This window comes from Marmota marmota, unplaced genomic scaffold (assembly GCF_001458135.2).
Source record: "Marmota marmota marmota unplaced genomic scaffold, marMar, whole genome shotgun sequence".
Classification (NCBI taxonomy): Eukaryota; Metazoa; Chordata; class Mammalia; order Rodentia; family Sciuridae; genus Marmota; species Marmota marmota.
The window spans coordinates 3,087,114-3,111,553 of record NW_025999899.1 but is presented as its reverse complement, the minus strand read 5'-3'; the positions used below and the strand labels follow the sequence as shown (position 1 = coordinate 3,111,553).

At 36.2% G+C, this 24,440-nt stretch overlaps 1 protein-coding gene across 1 annotated transcript in view; it reads right to left on the bottom strand.

The window, feature by feature from the left end:
• The window catches only part of Spata22 (spermatogenesis associated 22), a 30,648-nt gene extending 9,159 nt beyond the window's left edge, over positions 1-21,489 (bottom strand). The window contains exons 1-6 of the mRNA XM_048798418.1: positions 20,848-21,489; positions 20,327-20,423; positions 8,739-8,867; positions 5,568-5,628; positions 5,351-5,446; positions 1,702-2,041 (exon numbers count right to left, since the gene is read on the bottom strand). Coding sequence (XP_048654375.1) covers positions 1,702-2,041; positions 5,351-5,446; positions 5,568-5,628; positions 8,739-8,867; positions 20,327-20,423; positions 20,848-21,489 — 1,365 coding nt within the window. The remainder of the gene's footprint in view (positions 1-1,701; positions 2,042-5,350; positions 5,447-5,567; positions 5,629-8,738; positions 8,868-20,326; positions 20,424-20,847) is intronic.
• Between the last annotated feature and the right edge of the window lie 2,951 nt (positions 21,490-24,440).

Below are 24,440 nucleotides of genomic sequence, written 5' to 3'. Positions count from 1 at the left end.
AAAAAAGGCACTAGTTATTTCTGAGATAAAACACTGGCCACAATTCTCTCCATAATGTTCTTTTCATGTGAATTTGGCAAATACAAAGCCATGAATTACCCTAATTCCAATAAACTATCTTCCAAAAGCTTGCATATGGCTGCATCTCCTCCTGAGTTCTATCTCCTAGCAGACAGCACCTCTCTCCATGGACTGCTTCTTCCTGGACCTCATCTTCCCAGCTCAGGTGGGGTGGGGACAATTTTGTCAGGATGAGTTTTGTAAGAACACCTGATGGGACTCTTTTTTAAAAAATACAATTACTTTGCCCCTTTTCTTCCTCCTAACAATTCTAATAAAACTACAGTTGAAGATTAATGTCACTGTTACTAAGTTGACTATGTCATATCATTTATGTACAAGGAATCATAAAGTTGAGAATCACTATAAAACATGCTATATTGGTCTCATGCTATACTGGTTTCCAGAGAGTCTCTTTTCTTTCGAAAAGCAGAATTTACCCTGATGGCTTACTGAAAAGACTGTTTTTACAGATATATGGACTAAAACAAACTTAAGCACGCAAAGACTAACAATAGTATGAAATTATTACCACTCCCAGGCAGAAAGAACAAGGAAAGAAATAAAATTATCCAATCCATGAAAGCTAGACTCCTGAAAAGACTATGTCATGTAGGGACACAGCCACTTCCATCAGTACAACATTTAAGTAGGGAGAAAAATGGGAAAACACAACCTCTCCACCCACCCTTTGATGTCCTCCCAATGACTCCCATTGGGCGATCTTTAGCAAAAGCCAGCAGGTAAAAGAATCCCAGGATGAGGTACTATGTAGATGATTCAGCCTTCTAAGGTACAGAGAAGAAGAGATAAAGAATCCAATGGGCCAGGGGAGTGAGAAAGGGAAGAATAACCAGCACACATACTATATAGAAGACATTTATAAAAATAAGTAGAATACTGTGCATAAAGAGAATATGAAGCTGAGGTACAGATATAGAGAATACAAACCAAAGCAGGGATTAATTAGAATGCATGCCATGTTTGTTTGGAGAACTGTGCAGAGTTTGGAATGACTAGCACATTGAAGAATTAGCGGAATGTGAAATACTGAGGTTGGTAAAGTAGAATAGGTCCAGATGATAAAACAAAAATCAGCAAACAATGGCCTGTACTCCAAATTTAATCTTTGATGTTTCTTTACACTTATACTGGAACACTGACATGCCCATTCATTTAAATACTGTCTATGGCTGCGCCAGAGTTGAGTAACATCGTTGTGTAATTGCAACAGAGATAGTGTGGCCTATGAAGCCAAAAATACTTATTATTTGGCCCTTTACAGAAAAATGTTTCTGTTCTCTGTTGGGGAAAAATATGTAAGAATGATAAACAGAGTTGGATAATTTCTGAAAGCAAAGAATAAATTGTTATGCTAATAATCAGTAAGCAGTGAAACACCGAATCCACTCGGAAACTCTGAAGCATTTATGAAAAAGAGCAGTTACCTGCTAAGAAAATATTTTACAAACTAATATTCATCCCTCCAATGGAACTGGATATTTATGCTAATCAAGTAACATATACTAGGGGATTGATTTCAAATAGTCTTACCTCTATAACTTTCTAAATAGCTATTTACTTCACATTTTAAAAATAAAAATAAGTCATTCATTCATTCTTTAATATTTAAATGTTTACCTTCAGAGTGTTTTCTTCTGGAATATCATCCAACATTTTTTTCTTAAATTGATTTTGTTGAAAATTGGGCTTAAATGTCTGTAATGCACTGTTTTTATCTGGGCCTTTTATTGTGGAGCCAGAAACTTTTGATGAACATATTTGTCTGAGAACCTCAGTTTCTCTGTGATAAGATAAATTAGGAGTTTCAGATACCCTTAATTGTTTCTGTGGTATCTGAGTTCCCAAATTCACTGGAAAAGAATTTTTTCCATCATTTGTCACTAGTTTTGTTGTTTTACATTGAGGTCTAAAGTCATTTTTATCCCAAGTTTTCAAGCTGGTATTTTTGTTGTCATCGCTGTAGATATAATAGGAAAAAAGAAAAAGAAGGGGAAAAGGAAAAACATTTATTTCTTTATACTTTTTTAAAGGCAATCATAAAAATTTTATTTATATGGCAATTCCTAGTTTACAAACTACTTTGTAACTAACTAGTTTGAAATTCCAAACACATCATTGCGACAACTCTACAATAAATTACCTCTCTTTCCCGATGAGGACAAAGAGTCTTAGTGAGGAAATAGTGTACCCAAAGTCATATATCAAGTTACTAACAAGTTTAGAACCAAGAGAAACCTACACCATATATTTTTAAACTATGCCAGCCTTTAAGTGACAGTGGTTGTCTCCAAGTGGAAAGATTTTGCTTATTAATTCTTTATACATTTATTTTTAAATTACTACAAAGTAAATTTTTAAAGTTAAGCCATGGTTTATCAATGATTTTAAATCACAAGCAAAATGAATATACACAGGGTAGATAGCTCTAATTAGATATTTTGTGCTTTTACTGTATATCTAAAAAGCCATACTAATCAATCTGTTATAGTATTTACTAACTACATTAATCTAAATGGAGTTGTAGCAGTTGATCAGAACATGTTGTTAATGAGGCTAAAATCAGAAGGGTGTTTTCTAAACATTAAAGTTCCAAAGGAAAAAGCTAGTGCAAGTCACAAGTTCTTAATTCTGAATAATTTTCCTGGAAATATCACCAGTATTATTACAAGAAGACAATCAATACAACCCATCTCTTGTTTAAGAAAATAATCCAAAAGAAGGTCTAGATTTTCTAGTAATATAAAAAAATCTAGGTTTTCTAGAACCCGAAGCTTGAATAATTTGGAAAGTACAGTTAAATAAATTAAGTGCAAAATTAAATATGAACAAGATGGAATAAAAAAAATCACAATTAAAAAATTTAAGTTATACCATAAACATTATAATATCCAAGAAAAATATGACTAGGATTATTATTTATTAACTGCCTGACACTCAAGACTTTTTTCCAACAATGATCACCTCCTTTTCCTATGACAACAATTTTGTTACTTTATTTCAGTAGAGAGTACAGAAATACAATTTTGTCTTTCCTCTCTCATGGCTATTCAAATTATTTTTATTATTTATAGTCTAGAAAGATTTCTTTTAGCTTCACAACTATTTAATAGTACATCTAACATTAGCAACATTTTTACTCATTAAGATATTACTAGCTTGGGAACTATCCCTGAGAGAACTACAGTCCTTTCACCTTTGCAGTGGGCCCACACAGAGATGGTGTCTCAGAAGTCAATCCAACTCAGCCATGTCCTCAACACCCCAACCAGACCATAAAGTCCAAGTTGCAGGGGCTTCTAAGCAGGGAAGTAGCAGCATCTCCCCTGAATCATTCTTGTTGAAGAAAATATAGGTCCAGATAGTCAACAAAATCCCCAACAGCAAGCTGTTGCTGAGTCCATATGGATGTGAAAGTAGGACTGGCCACCCACTACCCAGGGCCTGTAGCCCCAGATGTATCATCAGAATATAGTGGATGACCCTAATGGGATATACTTTGTGGCATATTATACATGCACATAACATAATTTAATTCCCCAGTATCTCTATTTTCCTCCCTCCTCCCTCCCCCTGATCCCCTTTCTCTACTCTACTGATCTCCTTTTTAATTTCATGAGCTCCTTCTACCTTTTGTTTTTCTTTTCCTTTTTTCTCTCTAGTTTACACATGAGAGAAAACATGACCCTTTGACTTTCTGAGCATGATTTATTTTGATTAACATAATGCTCCCAAGTTCCATCCATTTCCTGTAAATGATATAATTTCATTCTTCTTTATGGCTGAGTAAAACTCCAGTGTGTACAAATCCCACATTTTCTTTTTCCATTCTTCTGGTGACAGATACCTAAGCTAGTTCCCATAACTTGGCTATTGTGAATTACACTGCTATGAACATGTGTATGCATGTATCACTACAGTATGCTGACTCTAGTTTTTTCGATAAATACTGAGGAAAGGTAGAGTTGGGTAACATGGTAGTTTCTTTTTTTAATATTTATTTTTTGTTGTAGTTGTACACAATACCTTTATTTTATTTATTTATTTTTTATATGGTGCTGAGGATCAAACCCAGGGCCCCACACTTGCCAGGCGAGTGCTCTACCGCTGAGCCAAAACCCCAGTCCATATAGTAGTTTCATTCCCAGTCTTTCGAGGAAACTCCATACTGATTTCCATGGTGATTGTACTAATTTACAATCCCACCAACAGAGTTCCTTTTTCACCATATCCTTGCCAACATTTATTATTATTTGTGTTTTTGATGATTGCTATTCTAAATAAACCTCCTACACTTTGAATAACCTACTGAACTATACTCAATCACTCACAATTCAGAGTAGCAGAAAATAAAAGCTCCTTAAACTACCATAAAACATCATGAAAAATCAACCAAAAATTCATGTGTATTATTTTAACATTTTCTAAAATTTATACTGTAAATTTTATAATACATACTGTTCTAACATTCTCTAAGAGAATATGTGTAACATATTTAAAAATTATGAAAATTCTGCAAATTGCTGGACATAATTATTGGAGAAGTGAGACTAGAAACCTTAGAGAAGTTAGAACTTAGGTTCAAAGCCAAAATCATTAAAGAGAATGGAAGCTACTGGAGTAGAGAAGCACACTGATACAAAATAAAAGACAACATGCTAGTTTTAAGAGAAAGAAAGTAAAATTCTCTTCTCCCTTCACCAAATGCCTGTAAATGTGGAAACATCTGGTTCACAAGCATTTATTAAGCTTAGGTTACATTACCAGCAATTGCCAAGGAACTGAAAGATCTCAACAGGTTATATATTACAAGAAATACTAGAGTTCTTCAAGTTGAAACAGAAAGATGCTAAAAAGCAATATGAGATTACATATATGAAACTCACTGGCAAAGGTAAATATGTATAGAAAAACAGAGAACAGTCAGCCGTCTGTACTCATAGATCTCCACATCTACAGATTCAACCAACCACAGCTCAAAAATATTTGGAAAAAATAACATCTGTACTAAACAAATACAGACTTTTTCCTTGTCATTATTTCTTAAACAATATAGTATGACAACTATTTACACAGAATTAATATTATATTAGTTTTGTATATAATCTAGAGATGATTTAAAAGTACAATGAGAATGTCCATAGTTACTAACATAGAAATCTCCTAAATGCAATTCTATCTAAAAAATTAGGAAAAGTTAAAGGAGGGGGGAAAGAGGAGGAGAGAGAAAAGACAAAAAGAATAGAAGACAAATTTTAAGTAGACTCACCTCCAACCACTTTGGCTTCTTGCAGTATTCGACTGAATTGATTTAGGAATAGAATCTTGACTTCTCAGGGGATGAGAAACTGAAGGTGGTATTTGGCTTTCAAGGAAATATGTCTTGTTAAATGTAAATAATTTGTTTTCAAATCAATAAATGTAAAACACACACAGAAAAATGGCATCAGACACACATTTATTAGCTTTTATTTTTCTCCACATACCTTGTGTTCATTGTTTTTGTTAAAGGAGCCCACTCTTGATTCATAGCCTCCCAGGCCCAATCTCAATAAGAACACAAACAAAAGTAAAATAGGTAACATTGTTCAAAATAACTAATTCATATTTATTATTTAACTTGGGAAATGTAAAAACTTTAAGAGAAAGGAATCCTTTTCAATAGCACTTTATTGTTGAATTTGCCAATAGCCTTCCTTATTGATTTTCATAGATATCTTTCCTCCCCCTTGTACTGTAAGCAAAAATAATAAATTCTAATATAGAATCTTATACTTTGTAGCATAAAAATTCTAATATTGTTTCTTATACTCTATAACATAAATGCAGTCTATCCCAATTTTTTATTCCACCCCACAGCAAGAAATACATCATCATAATCCATAACAGACACATACATAATGTGTGTTAAGAGAGATGAACAGAGGCAAACAAAAAGAGGATAAGAGAACATAACAAAATTTCGCCATCAAATATTATCCTTATTATGTATGTCACACACTGATCTTTTCTATTATACTCTAGTCTCTTCTATTTCTTTTTTTTACAGATTGGTTATATCTCAGCCCAACTCTTGAGTCAAGACAAAAATTTGGAAAACACTGATGTAGTACTTTTCCTTATCCAGTGTAAGATCTTTCTATGACAAATAGTAATCTCAGTCAGAGCTTGAAGAGTTCAGAATTGAGTAAAATGAACATTTCCTTATGAAGTAGTTCATACTTATTAGTTTTCAAGGTCAACATTCATGCTACTTAGAAAAAAATTTAAGTGGTGGTGAACTTTTTTTATTTTTTCCATATTTTTATTGGTACATTATAGTTGTACATAATGGTGAGGTTTATTGTTACATATTCATAAATACATACAATGTAACAACATAATTTGGCTACTATCAATCCCCAATACTTCCCCTTTCCCACTCTTCCTCCTCCTCCATGGTCCCTTTCCTCTTCTCTACTGATTTCCCTTTAATTTTCATGAGATTCCACCCCCACTACATACACATATTCCACACATTATTTTCCTTTTTTCTCTCTAGCTTCCACATGAGAAAAGACAGATGACCCTTGACATACTGAATTGGGTTGGATTTATTTGGCTTAACATAATGTTCTGAAGTTCCATCCATTTCCCTACAAATGGCATAACTTCATTTTTATTTTGTGGCTGAATAAAACTTCATTGCATGCATATATACATATATATATATATATATATATATATATATATATATATATTACATTTTCTTAATCCATTCATCCACTGATGAACACCTAGGTGGGTTCCATAATTTGACTATTGTGAATTGTGCTGCTATAAACATGATTATACATGTCTCACTACAGTATGGTAACTGTAATTCTTAAGGAAAAATACTAAGAAATGGTGGTTCCATTCCTAGTCTTTAGAGAAATAGTAGAAATTTTTTTGAATGATAGAGGATTGACTAGATAAATGCTGACTTGTGTCTACCCATGTGAATTTCTAATTTTCTATACATAAAAATGGGAATAATAGAAACTTTATACCTCGAATTCCTCTAACATGAAAGAAAAAATCATTTTAGAGCTACATTAAGGTCTATGGGAAAATAATAAATTAACAATACAATTATACATATAATACAATATATTATATATAACATATAATACATATATACACACTGAATATAGTATAATGCTAGTAATATAATATGTATTTTATACATAATATTAGTATATATAATATATATTCTGTACAATATATATTATATATTATTTATGATATATTGTATTATATATAGTATTATATATACTTGTATATATAACACATATACTTATGTATATAATATGTATAACATATATACTTGTATGTTACATATACAAGTATATAGTATATATATATATATATTATATATGCAATACAAGTATATATATATACATGTATATATACTCACACAAGTATATAAAGATCTTTAAAAATTCTAGTTGCAAAAAAAAAAAAAATTCTAGTTGCATAATATTCTATTAATAATTTTTAGTATCTATCAAGTTTAAATGTATACAGCCATCTTGCACCAAATATACCTTAAAATGTCTGCCTTTCCAAGCCTTCATCCAGAGGGAAGTACAAAGTTAGCAAACATATCTCCCAGCACTCACCACCACAGCTAACTGGTTTAGAAGCTAAGCCAGGATTTTAGTGGTCTTGCTTAAATGATAAAATGAACCAAAGCCTCCCTTCCCTGCCTCCAGGACTTAATTAAGAGATACAGAAGACAGTCAATCAATTACCTCTAAAAGCTAGAACTAAAAGATTATGTAAACTCCTAGCAATGGCAACTTAGTTCATGGTTCATGTGCTAGTTGAAGCTATAAGAAAACAAACTGGATAGGAGTGCCTTAGTCCATTTAGGTTGCTAAAACAAAATACCTTTACTGGGTATTTTAGAAATAATAGAAGCTTACTTTTGAACAGTTATGGAGGTTGGGACATCCCATATCAAACACCAATAGATTAGGTATCTGACAGATGGCACCTCTTACATGATAGAAGAAGTAAAAAGCTCCTTCAGAAACATGCACAGTGTGTGTCCCGAATCCCATGCATGAGGGCAAAACCTTCATGACTTAATCACTTTCTACAGACCCCCATCCTTTAATACTACTATCACATTGTTGATTAAGTTTCAATATATGAATTTTCACACCATAGCAGAAAGTAAAGAACCAGCAATTAAGAAAGGCAAAAACAAAAGAAATCAGAACCAAGCACCAAAAATTCCTGGGCTTCTACCCTTCCTAAAATCTATTTTTTTCCTGTGTTCCATGCATACTTATCCCTGTTCCTGAGGCAACTTGAGTTTCTCCATTCTTTATTACCAAATGTACAGATCACAAAAATCTATATCTGTTTGAAAAAGGAAAAAAATGTTGCAATGTAGTTTACTACTTCATTAAAACAAATCTAAGATACTCCATTTAAATGCTAAGCAACCCTTGTAGAGAGACACTCACACTCCTGTATCAGAATGATAAAGAAAAGCCAAGATATTTCTGTATTTGGATAGTAAAAGAAGAAAAAAATCTTTCTACTCTCATTATAAAGAAAACGTGCAATTTTCTACAATCCCAGTTCTTGTTTCCTGAAATATTTCACCTTACTCCTTTTCTTACCTGTTGGTATTGGAGGGAAATCATAACTGTCAGAAGCAGTACTGATACCTGGATCATTTTTAAGTGGATTAGATGTTAATGGCTGTCTATTCCTCTTCTTTTGATTGAACAATGGTACAGGCAAACAGCCTACATTGAATATACCAATAAATTAGTACATAACAGAAAATAAATTACTACATAATCAGATCTACTTATAGAATACTTATAATGCACAATTTTAATGTCTACTTCCATATGTTAATATACTTAATATAGGCATATTTCTATGCCCTTGAATTGGTTTTTACATTCTTTTTAAAATCCTAAATAGCTTCATTTATCTCTCTAAAAAGTACTTTTTTGTACTATCTTAACATTGCTTTAACTCCTCCTGTTTGGAAATTATTCCCATTTCTTCTCTCATTCCACTTTCTGTTTTCCTTATTTCTCTCATGTGCTTACCTATTACCCTATCAACTGTAGAAAATCCATGGTGTACAACAGAGGTCACTGAACCATGTTTTTCAAAACCCCAATCACTCTTTGGATAATACCAGCACATCTTTTAGGGTATGGTTCTCAAGTTTAGTTTGACTTAGATTTAAACTAGAATTCTGCTTAACCTCAAGTACTAAGACCATAAACCCTTTCTTATAAAATTTTATTTCAACATATTTGGTCTGGAACCCAAAGTCTGCACCCCCAGTGTCTGTAATGATATTTTTATATGTAATTTTGAGAATGCCTTAGAGAGAGACACTATCAAATCCAAACAAAAAAGAAAAAAAACTAATTCTACTTACTAAGGTAGCAGAAATAGGATCTCAAGTCAGGCCACAAGTCACAATATATAGATTTTAAATCTTATAAGGAAACTCAGAGGAAAAGAAGTCCAAAAAGTTTGCCTATCACTTCCAAGAAAGTATCTGGAAGAACCCAGATAGGACCCAAGCTTCCTAAATCTTAGTTCAGATCTCTGGCCACTAGACCATCATCTAGCTATCTGCGATCACTACACTACAGAATACTGACTCTAAAACTTTCTAATGGAATACTAAATTATGTGAGCTCTTCAGTGAGACTACCTAGGTAATAATTATATATTTGGATTACAACTTCAAAGTATAAACATGGGCAATTTCCTTCAACTCTTTGTGCCAATATGACACAAACTGAGATGGAGAATAACATAATGATTAAGATATGAGCCCTAGAGTCACATTCTTAGGTTTACATCCTGGTTCTACCATTTAATAGATTTCTTGTTTAACCATTTTGTGTCTTGGTTTCTTATAGGAAAAACAGGGACAATAATAATAATCTATTTTTAAAGGGTTGGTGGAGGAATTAAATAAATTAATATGAATAATTAAATGTCTAAAAATGTTCACCATAAATAATAGTTATTATTATCTTCATTGTGCATCATATTGATTCTTTGACCTGGTTCTCACCATTTTTGTCCTGTCCTTATATTACCTAATAAGTTAGGAAAATAGAAATAATAGCTCTTAGAAAACATATGTATTTCTGGAAATATTTTTAACAAGTCAGTCACAAATATAACTAAAAATAGATCTATATAGTTGTTTTTATCTTAAAAGCAAAGAACAACTCAAGCACATAGGATCTGCAGAAGAATCAGAGTGAATCTACGTTTTTATTTTACTCCCACCTCTGTCACTAAATACTTTTAGTTGAGTAAGTTTTACTTTACCTCTTTGGACCTAAAAAGAAGCAAGACTCAATGTTTCATCTTTCTTAAAGTTCCTTCCAAAATGTTTCACCTACAAACTACACAAGCTTTAAATGGCATATACAAAATAAAGAAGCTTCAAAAATGAAGTTTTCAATACCTGCTGTACTTCGAGTTGAATTTTCATTTAAGTTTCTCTTCATTTTTTTCTATATCAGTCTATAATCTTCTTTTGCATTCTACATTCACCAAATGAATGTTTGACCAAACCTTCAAAGAAAGAACACTGTAACTCATATTGTAACAAAAATAAATTCCCAGCATATTAATTATGAAAATTATCTTTGAAAGCTACATTGAAATCTGATAATGTAAACATTTTAGGGAGTCCTTTGCTTCTGAATAAGTATTTACAACAAAACTTATGTTTCCAGCTCTGTTCAAAATAATTATAACCTTGCTTCCTAATATGTGCATATTTTCATATTGTCTATACAATTTACTTCAGAATTAAGGACATACCATAATTCTGAATCAGATAAATGGATTACTGCATTGGCAAACTCACAGGTAGGAAATATAAAGTACAGAACTAGCCATAGGAGACCATAGTCTGTGTTGCACTTCATGACACTATGCTTTGGCTATTAGTTTGAGACTATCAAAGACTAAATCCTCACTTAATATTCAAATAAATAAATAAAGATAAATTTCCACTCAGTTTTTGCAATGTCAACAAACGAAGTAAAGGGGTTTTTTCCTGTAATTTTTTTTCTTTTGCAACGTATTTGCTTTTGTGATTTTTCCAAGTATAGCCTCCTAATATATTTCAATCAAATTCAATAACTACTTGCCCACTGCATGAGTGAAAAGCAAAGATACAAACTTAAAATTAAGATCATTTCGGCTCCAAATTCCCTACCCAATAATACATAGAGACATAAACACCAGTAAGGAATGATGCAAATCGGACTTAGGTAAATATTAACTTCCAAATATCATTGTAAAAATAAAACTTGGGAAACATGAGGTGAGGGACTGCCTCTGCTTTGTTTCTCTATCTTGACTTGAAACTAGATATAATAGACCCTTCTGAAAATACTCTGGGTTCTTCTATTCTAGGAACCAAAACAGAAGTCATGCCACTTTTTCTCAATACAAATTATATCCTAAACACAAAAGGGCGCCTACAAGGGCCATTACATCTTCAAGTGTCGCGATCAAAATAAACTGATTTTTAAAGTGAGAAATCCTCCCCTGGATCACACAATTCCTACTTCCAGTTGGACCTGAGTGGCTTAGTGAAGCGGCTGTGTGGTACACTTCCGTCCCCAAAGACCGTTGCCTCAGGTAGAAGCCAGAAGGGCAAGTTTGGGCCTCTCCTTGCCGGGAGAGGCGGCGAGGTTCCTGCCCCACCCAGGGGACCTGCAGCGGTTTATAACTAGAGCCAACGCAAGGGTTTCCCCTTCTTGACCGCCCCCACTACAATATTACATACAACTTGAACCCTCAAGTTTCCCCGCCTCGGTCAACCGTCGACGAAAGACCCCAGTCAGCGAGAGCCAACCTTCACGCCTCAGGAAAAAAAGCACAGAAAGTGGGTTATGCGCAGGCGCAAGCGAAACCTACGCAGGCGCACTTGGCTGAGCAGGTGCGCGCGCCACGAGCGCATTGGTGCTGGGGCATCTGACGTTCCTGCCTCTGAGAACAGCAAGCGGGAAGGGCAATGTTGAAACGCTTCTCTCTGAGTTCTCACCCTGTAAGGGGGAATGGCCCTGCCTACCTATGTGGCCCTTTGCCCAGACAGGGAAGGAGGCTGTTGGGGTCACTGGAGAGGCAGAGACAGATGTTCAATCCAGTCATCTTCTGCCTCAGTTGCGTCTGAAAATTATGGCTCCCTCTTTTCCTGCACCCTGGTCATCTCATAGACTTATGGACCCAGGATTAGAATTAGGGGTCTAGAAATAAAACACAAATGGTTGATTGGTTTTCAACAGTGGTGCTAAAATAATTCATTATGGAAGTCACCTTTACAACAAATGGTTATTGGTACAAGGTACCCATTTGCAAAAGCATGAAGCTGGACCCCTACTTCACACCATTTGCAAAAATCAACTCAAAATAAATGGAACAACTTAATGTATGCACTAAAACTAGGAAATTTTTATAAGAAAGCATGGATAAAAATCTTTGTGAACTTGGATTAAGTAATGGTTTCTTACACATCAACCCAAAGCATGCCAACCAAAGAAGAAGAGAAAGAAAAGGAGAAGGGGGAGGAGAAAAGTTAAACTTATGTAGACCTGATAAAACTCCTAGAGTTGGTATAAAGATTATTTTAAAATAAAAGTATTTGAGCTAAAGACAATGCAGAAGGAAATCATATATGAAATGCCTTTATCTGACCAAAGAACCGTCACCAGAAAATACAATTACCATTAACTCTCATGTTATGGGGAGACACCTCAGCACTTTTAAGTCCAAATTTCAAATCAAAAGAGAGCTTTATTTACCTGGCCAGGGACTGTCACCCACCTTGGAGACTCAAGCTCTGTGGGAGGATAGCAGCTTCCTGGTCCATCCAAAGAGAATATAAGGACAAAACCACAACTTAGTAGTGACTTGCTTATCGCCATGTGAGTTAGCCAATCATAGAAATTAATAAGTGGAACCTGTGGGCTCTAGGCAGGACTGGAATTTTCCAGTCAGCAAGCAAGCCAGAAGCTTAAAAAAAAAAAAAGCATTATCTTTGCAGTTCAGTTGCCTACAGTCCTGGGTTCAAGCAGGTGCTAGACAGTTGCATCCTGAATTTAGGCAGTGTCGGAGGAGTGAGAATCTATTGCAAAGTCATGCAGACCTACAAGGGCATTCACACCCAGGATGTAGCTCACCATGACCACCGACCACCGCTGCATCCTGAGTAGGGTACAATTTGTAGGGTACAAAGTACAGAAAGACAATTTTTATAAGAAAACAGCTTTAATTTTAGTTTCTCAGAAACAGCTCTTCTAACAATTTTTACAGAAGGCAGCAAAATGGAGTCTTAGGCCTGTCTATAACAGTTTTTGCTTTATAATTGTCTTATCTCACTTATCAAAATCTTATACCTATAATCTATATTTTTTACTAACCTATAACTTATAATTTACCCTCTTATTGGTTGTATTTATCAGTTCACACCACAACATCTCCCAGAGAGCTTCCTGCAAATTTAGCTGCTATGAAGTTAGACAGCCCAGTCTCATTGGCATCAAAAGCACAATAGAAAACATTCTCTCAATTAATTTGCAGATTCATAATGTACCCTAGTTGGATGTGGAAAATTCAAATAAACCCCAGTTGGAAGTGGAAAAGTTTTCTTACCACTAACCTGACCAAAAATAATTTTTTTGTGTGTTTCAAGTGGCTCTGGAGGCTGAAACAGGAGGATTACAAGTTCAAAGCCAGCCTCAGCAATGGCGAGCACTAAGCAATTCAGTGAAACCCTGTCTCTAAATAAAATACAAAAATATGGCTGGGGATGTGGCTCAGTGATGGAGTGCCCCCCCAAAAAAGAGGGGGACTATCAAGGAAGTGAAAATGAAGCCAAAATAAAAACAGAATGTTTGCCAATCATATATCTAATAATGGTCTAGTATCCAGAATGAATTAAAAAAAAACTTACATTAAAATTACAACCTATTGTGGGGCTAGGGTTGTGGCTCAGTGGTAGAGAGTTCATCTAGCATGAATGAGGCACTGGGTTAAATCCTCAGTGCCACATAAAAATAAAGATATTGTGTCCACCTAAAAAACTAAAAAATAAAAATATAAAAAATACAGCCTTTTGAAAAATGAGGAAAGGATTTGAATAGGATTTGAATGTGTGTGTTTTTGTGTGTGTGTGTATGTGTGTGTGTGTGTGTAGCCAATAAGCACATGAAAGGATGCTCAACACTGCTAGTCATTATGGAAAATACCACTTCATACTCATTAGAATGGCTAGAATAAAACAGATAAGTCTCATCAAGAATAAGGAGAAATTTCAACCCCAGCATTGTTGGTATGACTATAAAATGGGACAACCACTTTGGGAAACAGTTTGGCAGTTCCTCAAAAAGTAAAATGTAGATTTACAATATAATCTAGCAATTCCATTCCTAGATTAAAAACACATGTCCTTACAAAAACTTACTGGCATGGAAACTCATTCAGAGCAACATTATTCATTGTAACCCCCAAATGGAAATAACCCAACCATCTATCATCTGATGAATGGATAAATAAATGTGGTATATCCATACAATGGAACTTTACTCAATCATAAAAAGAAATGAAGTACTGATACATACTATAGCATGGATGAACCCTGAACACATTGTTAAAGAAGTTAGATACGAAACATACTGAATGACTCAATTCATATAATGTTTAAATATAGGTTATATCATTATTTAGGTCCTATAATGCCAATGAATCAGGAGCCACTGAGAAGATAATTTATTATATTTCCAAGAGGAGAGGGCACACCACATCAGAAGGAAGGCTATATGGGAAAGCACTGGGTCATTCAGGAGGCAATGTGACATATTTAATACATATGAAATAAGCAAGTCTCTGGAAACAAAAATTAGTTTCCAGGAACTCAGGTAACTAGGGAGTGACCGGTCATAGAATTTTTTAATAAGATAGTGAAAATGTCCTGGAATTAGTACTGACTGTTGCACAACCTCGTGAATATACTACAATTTGTACGCTTTGAAAGAGTGGATTTTATGGCAAGTAAATTATATATATATATCTCAATTAAAAATTTACAAGTCTTGCTAGTGGATAGAAAAGTTCTCTGTGACAAATATTCTGCTTGATGCAGGGAAAAATAGTTTAGGGGGCAAATGCATTTTGAAGGAAATTTATTTTTTATAATTTTCCTCTAGTCAGGGAAAGGACTATCAGGCAAAATCAGGTTTTTAAGAACATAGCCTTTTTAAAATTTTTGATTTAATGCAATAAGCTATTTAAACCATTTTTTTCTGGCTAAAACAAAGTATACATCACATCATATAATAGAATGAATGGCATATGGAATCAAGTTAGATGCCCATCAATGGATAATGGATAACAAACAGGTGACATATACACAGGGTATATCATTCAGCCATAAAGAATGATATTCTATCACCTGCAGGAAAATGGATGGAATTGGAGGACATTAAGTGAAACAAGTCAGACACCAAAAGACAATACTATGTGTTCTCTTGCATGTGTAGAACCTAATAATAAGTTGACATGACTGTAGAATAGTGATTATTGGAGGCTGGGATTGGTGGAGGGAAGGGAAGATGGGGAGATTGGATCATAGACACCAAAACACAATGAGATAGAAGGAGTAAGTTCTAGTATTACACAACACAGTGGGAGCACTACTGATCACAACTGCCTATAATGTATTTTATGGATAACTACAAGAGATGAGCTTGAGGGCTCCAACCATGAAGTTAAGGAGATGGAAATGATAATTAGCTTGATTTGATCAGTATACATTGTACAAATGGAAATATCACACCGTACTCCAAAATATGTACAATTAGGATTATAATTGAAAATAACATAATGGCTATCGATTCTCTATTTTTGGTGAACAAACTTTATCTAACCTCGATCCCCTTTGTAGCTGAATCTCCATGGGATATAGGACTTAAGCCTGACCAAACTAAGGCATCACATTACCCTAGAGGTAAAGGTAGGTTAAGGCATTCAGATCAAACTGCCAGTTAAATTAATCCCTATGCAAGACCAATTCTGAGATTCCTACCTGAAGAAAAAGGGATGTGACCTTTCTCATGGAATTGAACCTGGCAGGACATATCTTAAAACTACAGAGAATGAAGTCAATGTGAAGGACAGAAGCAAGACATGGAAAGAGAGATTGGGTCATAGTGTCATCACTTATGTACCTAGATGAAGCCATGACTGCTCAGTTATGAGAGGCCACAATATTTTATGTCTGTGTAAGTTGATTTCAATTGAATTGCCCACCATTTGCAATTGAATAAACCCTAAAGGAAACCAGAAAATGCATTCATAAAAAAATGTAAATAATATAGCCCAAGAAGGATCTTGATTAGAAAGAAAAAAAGCAAGTGTTCATAAATTACTTCACAACTTTTATATGATCCTACTGATCAGCTATTGTTGTCTATATTATACATATAAAATTTGGAGTTCCTGACCAATTCTCTGGGTAAGGAAAGAGAAGATGGCCTGTTTCTAGGAAGTAACAAACCTAAAAATAGGGTTATAATATTGATAGGAGGGAAGGAATCTTCAAAGGTGTTTCTACCTAAGGAAAAGCAATTAATGGAGGTCAGAATGACTTGTATGCTATTATAGATGATTTAAATGCTATTGCTCATATGTTTTAAGGATCTGTACCCGTGTCATGCTAACTCCAAGGGAACAGCATGACTCTTCTCTATTGTCCCTAAAGGAAAAGTGGATGGTAAAACCCCATGTCCCCAAATGACCCCTTTATGTAAGCTTGTAATTTGTGTTGGGTTTGGGATTTTCATATTCCTCTGATATCCCAGTGCATGTATATAAATTTTCTCTTTTTCTTCTTATTAATCTGCCCATTGTCCATCTATTTCAGCCAATTCCTATATCAAAACTTCAGAGGTAAAGTTTGAACTTTACTAATTCAGAAATAGTTTGAAATTGCTCCTTACCCAAGGTCAGTCTCATTACATGCCCCAGGGCTAAGCACATTCCTATGTGACTCTAGGAGGTCAGACTTCCTACCCTCTTACACAAATATTCACAATGTGGGAATGATACCTCATACAGCAAAAAGGGACATAACCATTGTGATGAAGTGGAGTATTTTGAGACAGAAAGATTATCTTGGATTATCCAGGTAAGTTCTAAATGTAGTCACAGGTGTTCTTGTGAAAGAAAGAAAAAGGAAGATTATGTACACTCTCACAGAAGAGGAGAAAGCAGTGTAACCACAGAGGCAGAGATTGGAGTGATGTAGCCACAAGCCAAGGAATGTCAACAGCTACCAGAAGCTGGAAGAGACCAAAAATGGATTTTTCTCTGGAGCCTCTATAAAAGATATAATCCTTCCAACCACTCAATTTCAGCTCAGTGATACTACTTTTGGACTTCTAACCTTCAGGACTGTAAGAAAATTGACTTCCATTGTATTATGCTGTTAAATTTGTGAATTTTTGTCATAGTAACCAGAGGAAACTCATATTATGACTGACAGTACAAATGTTGGTGAGGATGTGGGGGGAAAAAAGAATGCTCATACACTGTTGGTGTGACTGAAAATTGATGCAACCCCACTGGAAAGCAGTATGGGATTCCTCAAAAAACTAGGAATAGAACCACCATTTGACCCAGTTATCCCACTCCTCTGCATATATCCAATGGATTTAAAATCAGCATACTACAGTGACAAAGCTACATCAATGTTTATAGCAGTACAATTCACAATAGCTAAGCTATGGAACCAACCTAGTTGCCCATCAACAGATGAATGGATAAGGAAATTGTGGCATACATTCACAATGGAATATTACTCAATCATAAAAAAGAAACTATGATATTTTCCAGTGAATAGAGGGACCTGGAGAATATCATGCTAAGCAAAATAAGCCAATCCCCAAAAACCAAAGATTGAATGTTTTCACTGATATGTGGAAGCTAAATCAGAATAAAGTAGGGGAGGGGAAGAAAAGAAGTTTAGTAGATTAGACAAAGGGGAACCAAAGGAAGGGAGGTGAGTAATAATAGGAAAGACAGTAGAATAAACCTAACATAATTTTCCTATGAACACATATGAAAATACCTAAGTGAATCCCACCATCGTGACCACCCACAAGAATGGGATCTAATTAGAATAAGAGATATCCTATTTATGTATAATCTTGTAAAAAAGCATTCTACTGTCATATATAACTAAGAACCAAGAAAATAAAATTTAAAATTCTTTTCATTTACTCTACCTATCAGAACACTTATAAATCTATTTGCCTTTGAAAGTATGCTTAGATGCCCATGATGATTTTTCATTATGTTTATCGTTTCTGTTAAGTGTGAATTTACCTAGAACATATTCTAATGTAGACTTAAGAGTGTAATCTAACATTTTTTTATGAGTTGACAGATGTGAGTCAATGAGTAGTGACACAGAATTTAGAGCAACTTTCTCCCCACAATTATTTTTTCAAGCCATTCTAGCTATTTACAGGCATTTCACTTTATCAAATTAAATATAATGAAAAACTTTTTCTTTGGAGAGACAATAACAGAGTTAATTTATTTATCTAGGTATCTAAGAATGATTTCTTCAGCCTTTTATACAGGATCCCTTTCTTTCCCATCGTCAAATACTTTCCTTCAGCAATGATCCCCTTTCATCATGATTCTCATCTGTTGGTTGGTCTTGGGCCTGGGAATTCCCTCTGGTTGTCTGTTTTTTTGTTTGGTTTGTATCTATCACTTCCCTTTTAAGACATGTGGGCTGGGGATATAGCTCAGTTGGTAGAGCTCACTTTGCATGCACAAGGCCCTGGGTTCAATTCCCAGCATCACAAAATAAATAAATAAATAAATAAATAAATAAATAAATAAATAAATAAATAAGACATGGCCAATACCACATTAATCCTGTAGGTAGTCTCTTGGGAAAGATCCTGGATGGTCAATTTAAAGTTTCCCAACTGTTAGTCATGGTTCTGGGGGCTCCTCTCTTGTTGTCTCTGTGTTTTTTAGAAAATGTTGCAATTGGAGTTGGTCTGTCAGTGGAAAGTGAGTTGAAGAAAGGACCATCTATAGGTATGAGCCTGTCTAAGATGTTTTGCTATAATGATTTGCTTTTGAATGGCTTTCTGGATTATTACACAATCTTGAAGTTGGAGTAGATCTGTCAAAGGTAAAGTAAGTGGAAGAAATTTAAAACAGACATGTCTGTCTGTTTTAAAGGTTACCATCTATAAACCCTGGTTTTGGTGATCCTCTCTGTTTTTTTTTTTTTCATATTTGTTACTGGCCATTTAAGACATGGGCCATGCTACATTGATCTTACCAGTACTCTCTTGAGCAGAGAGATCTTAGCTGAATAAGCCACCTATAGAAATAAGCCTGATAAGAAAACACGGTTTACAGTAGCCCTCACCTTCCTTCCCCATGAGCCACATGTGTCAGTAAACTTGCTAAAACTAAACAACATGCCAGGATATTTTAGATTAACATGCTAGAACCAATCTGGTTCCCCGGGGACATCAGAACTGCTTTCTGATTGTCTGAACCCTATTGATTAACATGGCACTTCCCAGTGACTCACTGCCCTAAGCCACTTGCTCAAGACCCAGAAGTTCCACCAAAACCATCCTGCCATGTGGGAGTCACAGGGGTCCTGCTGCCTCTGACACTGCAGATAGGAGTTAATGATAAAAGAGGTTGAAATGCATGAAATAATAGATAAAATAGGGGGAAATACAGTAAGAAGGGACAACGGGAGAGAGAAATGAATGCCTTCTATTTAGGAAGCAAAATACTCCTCCCTGTGATGTCCTCAGAATCAATTTCAGTCTTCTAGTCAATATACGTACTTTCAACCTGGGCCCAGATGTTATCTTGGAAAAGGAATAAGACATGGATAACAAGAACATTTATTGGGAAAACAAAAAGGCATGCTAATTTTAAAATACGGGCTGGGGAAACAATTAAAATTCTGGGTATATAGGGTTTTCTAACTAGAAGGATTCTTGAGGTAGGAGTCTGTGGCCTCCAACAAAATGTCTTCTCTTTAGTGCCAGTAGAATGGGGACCTTGTTGACCCTCTCATGGCGCTTTCTCCCTGGCAGGTAGGAGACCACTTGCTTCCTGAGCCAGTAGAAGAAGCCTCTAAAATTCAGACAGGAAGTGCTTTCTGCGTCTGAAGGCATGTCCTCTTCCTCTGACTGCTCTGCTGAGACTGAGGCACTTTCTGCAGTGCCAGTCTCCTGGCTTTCCATCTGCCAAGACAATGAAGAGTAGTTAGAGACATTCAGGGTCAGCAGTCATGGAGCCAATATTGACTCATTTATGGAATTCTAATTTACTTTTGTACCCAAAATCAGCCAACTCTAAGTGCAAAGTTTTATTACTCTTTCATCGTTAAACGCACACATGCACACACACACTAGTTTGTTTAATCCTTAGTACATCTCTCTGCTCCTCCCCTCTCTTTCTCTCAGTGTTCCTTGGCATTTTCCCAATACCTCTTTCCTGTCTCCTTTCCTTGCGGTGGTCCTTCTCCCATTGCTTATCTGGCTCAGACACCGGGGTCCCTCTTCTGCTTCACAGCAGGTACAAGGACTCCATGCTGTCCCACCTGGCACCCCCCACACACACACACACACAGGGCCTACCCCTTGCTCTGGGAAGATCTGTGCTCACCTCAACAATTTCATCATCCTCAAGCCCAAGAGGCATTTCTGGGAACTGTGTGGTATCTCCATTTTCTGGTGGTTTCCACTTGGGCAAGTCCTGACAAGCCTCATGTTCTTCAGGAACAACCTGATCCATATGGGAAGAGACACTTCTGGGTGGCTGAACATCCTCCTCCTGAGGAGGGTCAGAAAGCACCGAGTCATCTTCTTCATCATCATTTGTATTGTCTAGAAATGCCTTAATATTTTTCATGAGATCATGGAATTCGCAGAAGGCCTGGGTGACCGTCTCCTGTTGGCACTTGTCCATCCTCTGGTAGTCGTCACTTTGAGGCCAGTCAGCTAGTGAATCTTCATGGAGGCAGCTCGGATAGGCATACAAGATCTCAATGATGGCTTTTTCACGAAGCTTCTCTGGCTTGTCCCGGATTTTATTTCTTCTCCCCATGGATCTCCTTACACTCTTGGTTCCCCATGCCCCTTGGACAGGAGGGAGGAAGAGGCCAGAAAGACCCTCAGAGGTCAAGTCTTCACAGTCAGTGCTGTCTTCAAAGGGGAAAAAGCCTACAGAGAGGCTCTGGTTAAATTTGGGTTCTGAAATGCAGTGCTCTATGTCAGGGCAGCTGCTGCCGGAGGATGAGTCCTCCATGGAATCCAAGGGTTCAAATGCTCAGTCTCCCTTGATACTGGAAACTTCAAAAGAAAAACATTAATAGGTGATATTCAGAAGAATGTACTTTAGAAAATAATACTCATTCCATTTTCTGTTCACAACTATCACACTCAGGCAGAAGTGCATCCTATATTTGCACTCTCCAGTCAGGGGCAGAAGAGCCAGTTCTTTCTCTTTAAAAACTTATTGGGTAGTAACCCTCTGCATTGAGCATCTCCACCTGATTCCTCTCATGCTTGATCTTATTACTACAGTTGAAAGAACTGCTTGTCATAAAAGATAGTTGCGTAAAATTTGAAAACAACAGGAAAATAGGAAGATAAAAATAAATACCCCCATCCCACCATCCAAGGGGAATAATAACTATCAGGAAAAGAGTTCCCTGCATTCCTTTATAGTACTTTTTTCTTCATATCTACATGTATGGATGGATTGTACATGTGTGCACACATCTTAGGTGTGTGAATGTCACATCAAACAAAGTGAGATTGTTAAATTTTATGACACAGCTAGCAGGAAATACATATGTGACTATTCTAACCACTTTCCCATTAAGTCTCTTTGCTGATCACCTGTTAATGATCAATGAACCTCACATGATTAAGACCATTAACAATAGTCTTCTAAATGATAGTAAACCCCTTATCCAAAAATTTCTGCCTCTCCTTTTATAGTCCTATAGGTTAGGTTATTAGATCCAAGATTACAAATACTTTTAAAATATGATAATTGATATTAAATTACTTCTAGAAAGAATACAGCTATTGAAATGTCCATCTTCCCACCATCTGATGGTATCTGTTGTCCAGCATTTCCCATGATGCTCCAGCAAGTCATTGGGGAAGGGAATATACACACATTGGCTTTCACTTGATCTCTCCCTCTCCCTCTCTCTCTCATTCATATTCACATACCTTGTAGACACTATCACACCTGGCTCTAGTGACTTCCTTAGGAAAGAGATGCTTCCAACTCCTGAGGCAGACACAGGCTATCTGAAGTCCTTCAGATACTGAATCCAGTAACTAAGAAGTGCAACAGAACACTAAGACAATTGGCTACTGTGGCAACAGAAAAACACAAGTGTGGAAGGAAAAATGGGATAGAAATCCAAAGGACACATTCCCTTGCTTTCTTCATTTTTTCTGTCAATGTGACCAAAGTGGACAAGAACAACTTAGAGAAGGGAAAGTATTTGGAGGCCTCGTGTTTTCAAAAGTCATAGATAACTGGCTCCTTTGCTCTGGGTCCACGTTGCATCATGGAGGGAGGACCCTGAGGAGGAAAGCTGACAAACAGATAGGGGTCAAGAAGCAGACAGAGGAAGGGATCACAGAAAGAACACTTCTAGATCATGCCCCAGTGACTCACCTCCTGCAAACATGTCCCACCACCTACCATGACTCACCAGTCAGTTCATTCAAACTAAGATGAATTCATTAGGTTTTAGCTCTCACAATCTACTCCTTTGACTTCTGAATATTCTTGCATTACAAGAGCTTATGCTGAACACCTCACATCCAAAATATAATATTCTGCCCCTGTCTCCTAAACAGCTCATATCCTTCTCACAGAGCAAGATGTATTCCAAGAGTCTCATAGTCTCCACAGCTCTGGCACTGCCCCAAAGTCCAGGCCAAGTCCAGTGTCTTCTGAGACTCCAGACCAACTCTGGGTTGTGATGCCCTATAAAAGCCAAAGAGAAGTTTCATATATTCAAAATACAATTGCACACAATAATCATTCCCATTTCAAAATAATATTTGGTTAAGCATCATTCTGGGTGTGTCTGTGAGGATGTTTCTAGATGAGATTAGTATTTGTAACAGTAAGCCAGGTGTGGAGGTGCAAACCTTTACAGGTTTGGTGGCTTGGGAGGCTGAGGCAGGAGGATTGTGATTTCAAATCCAGCCTCGGCATCTTAGCAAGGCCCTAAGCAACTCAGCAAGACTGTCTCTAAATAAAACTTTAAAAGGCTGGTGATGTTGCTCACTGGTTAAGTGCCTCTGGGTTCAACACCCAGTACCAAAACAAACAAATGAACAAATAAAGAAATAAATTTGTCCCAGTAGATCTAGTAAATCAGCTTGTCCTCCCCAGTATGGGTGGACCTCTTCCAAATCCATTGGAGATCTGAATAAAACAGAAGACTGCTCTGCCCAACTGTCTTGGGGCTTGGACATCAGTGTTCCCTGCCTCTGGACTTGGACTGGACTCGTCTCACCAGCTCTCCTTCTTCGCCAGCCTTGAGACTCAGACCAGAACATTACCATTGGCACTCCTGTGTCTCAGCTGGCAGATGGCAGCTCCTCGACTTCTCAGACTCCATAACTCCATCATCCAATTCCTGTAAAAGTTTCTCATTTTATGTGTAATATCTTCTATGTTTTTCATCTTTGCTATTATTTTTCTTGATACTACAGATTTAACCAAGGGGTGCTAAACCTCTTTGACACATCCCCAAGCCATTTTTAAATATTTATTTTTTATAGTTGTAGTTGGACATAATACCTTTATTTTTATTTATTTATTTCTATGTGGTGCTGAGGATTGAACCCAGGGCTTCACACATGCTAGGCGAGCACTCTACCACTGAGCCACAACCCCAGCGCCCCCCCAAGCCATTTTTTAAAATATATTTTATTTAGAGAGAGGGTCTGGCTAGTTACTTAGGCCTTGTTAAGTACCTGAGACTGACTTTGAACTGGCATTGTCCTGCCTCGGCCTCCTGAACCACTGGGATTACAACAATGCACCGCCACACATAGACTACAATCTCCTACTTATTCTGTTTCAAGATTCCAGATTACATACTATACCTGCCCTTCCTTCCTTCCTTCCTTCCTTCCTTCCTTTTTTCCTTCCTTCTTTCTTTTCTTCCTTTCTTCCTTCTGTAGCAGTGCCAGGGATCAAACGTAGAACCTTGT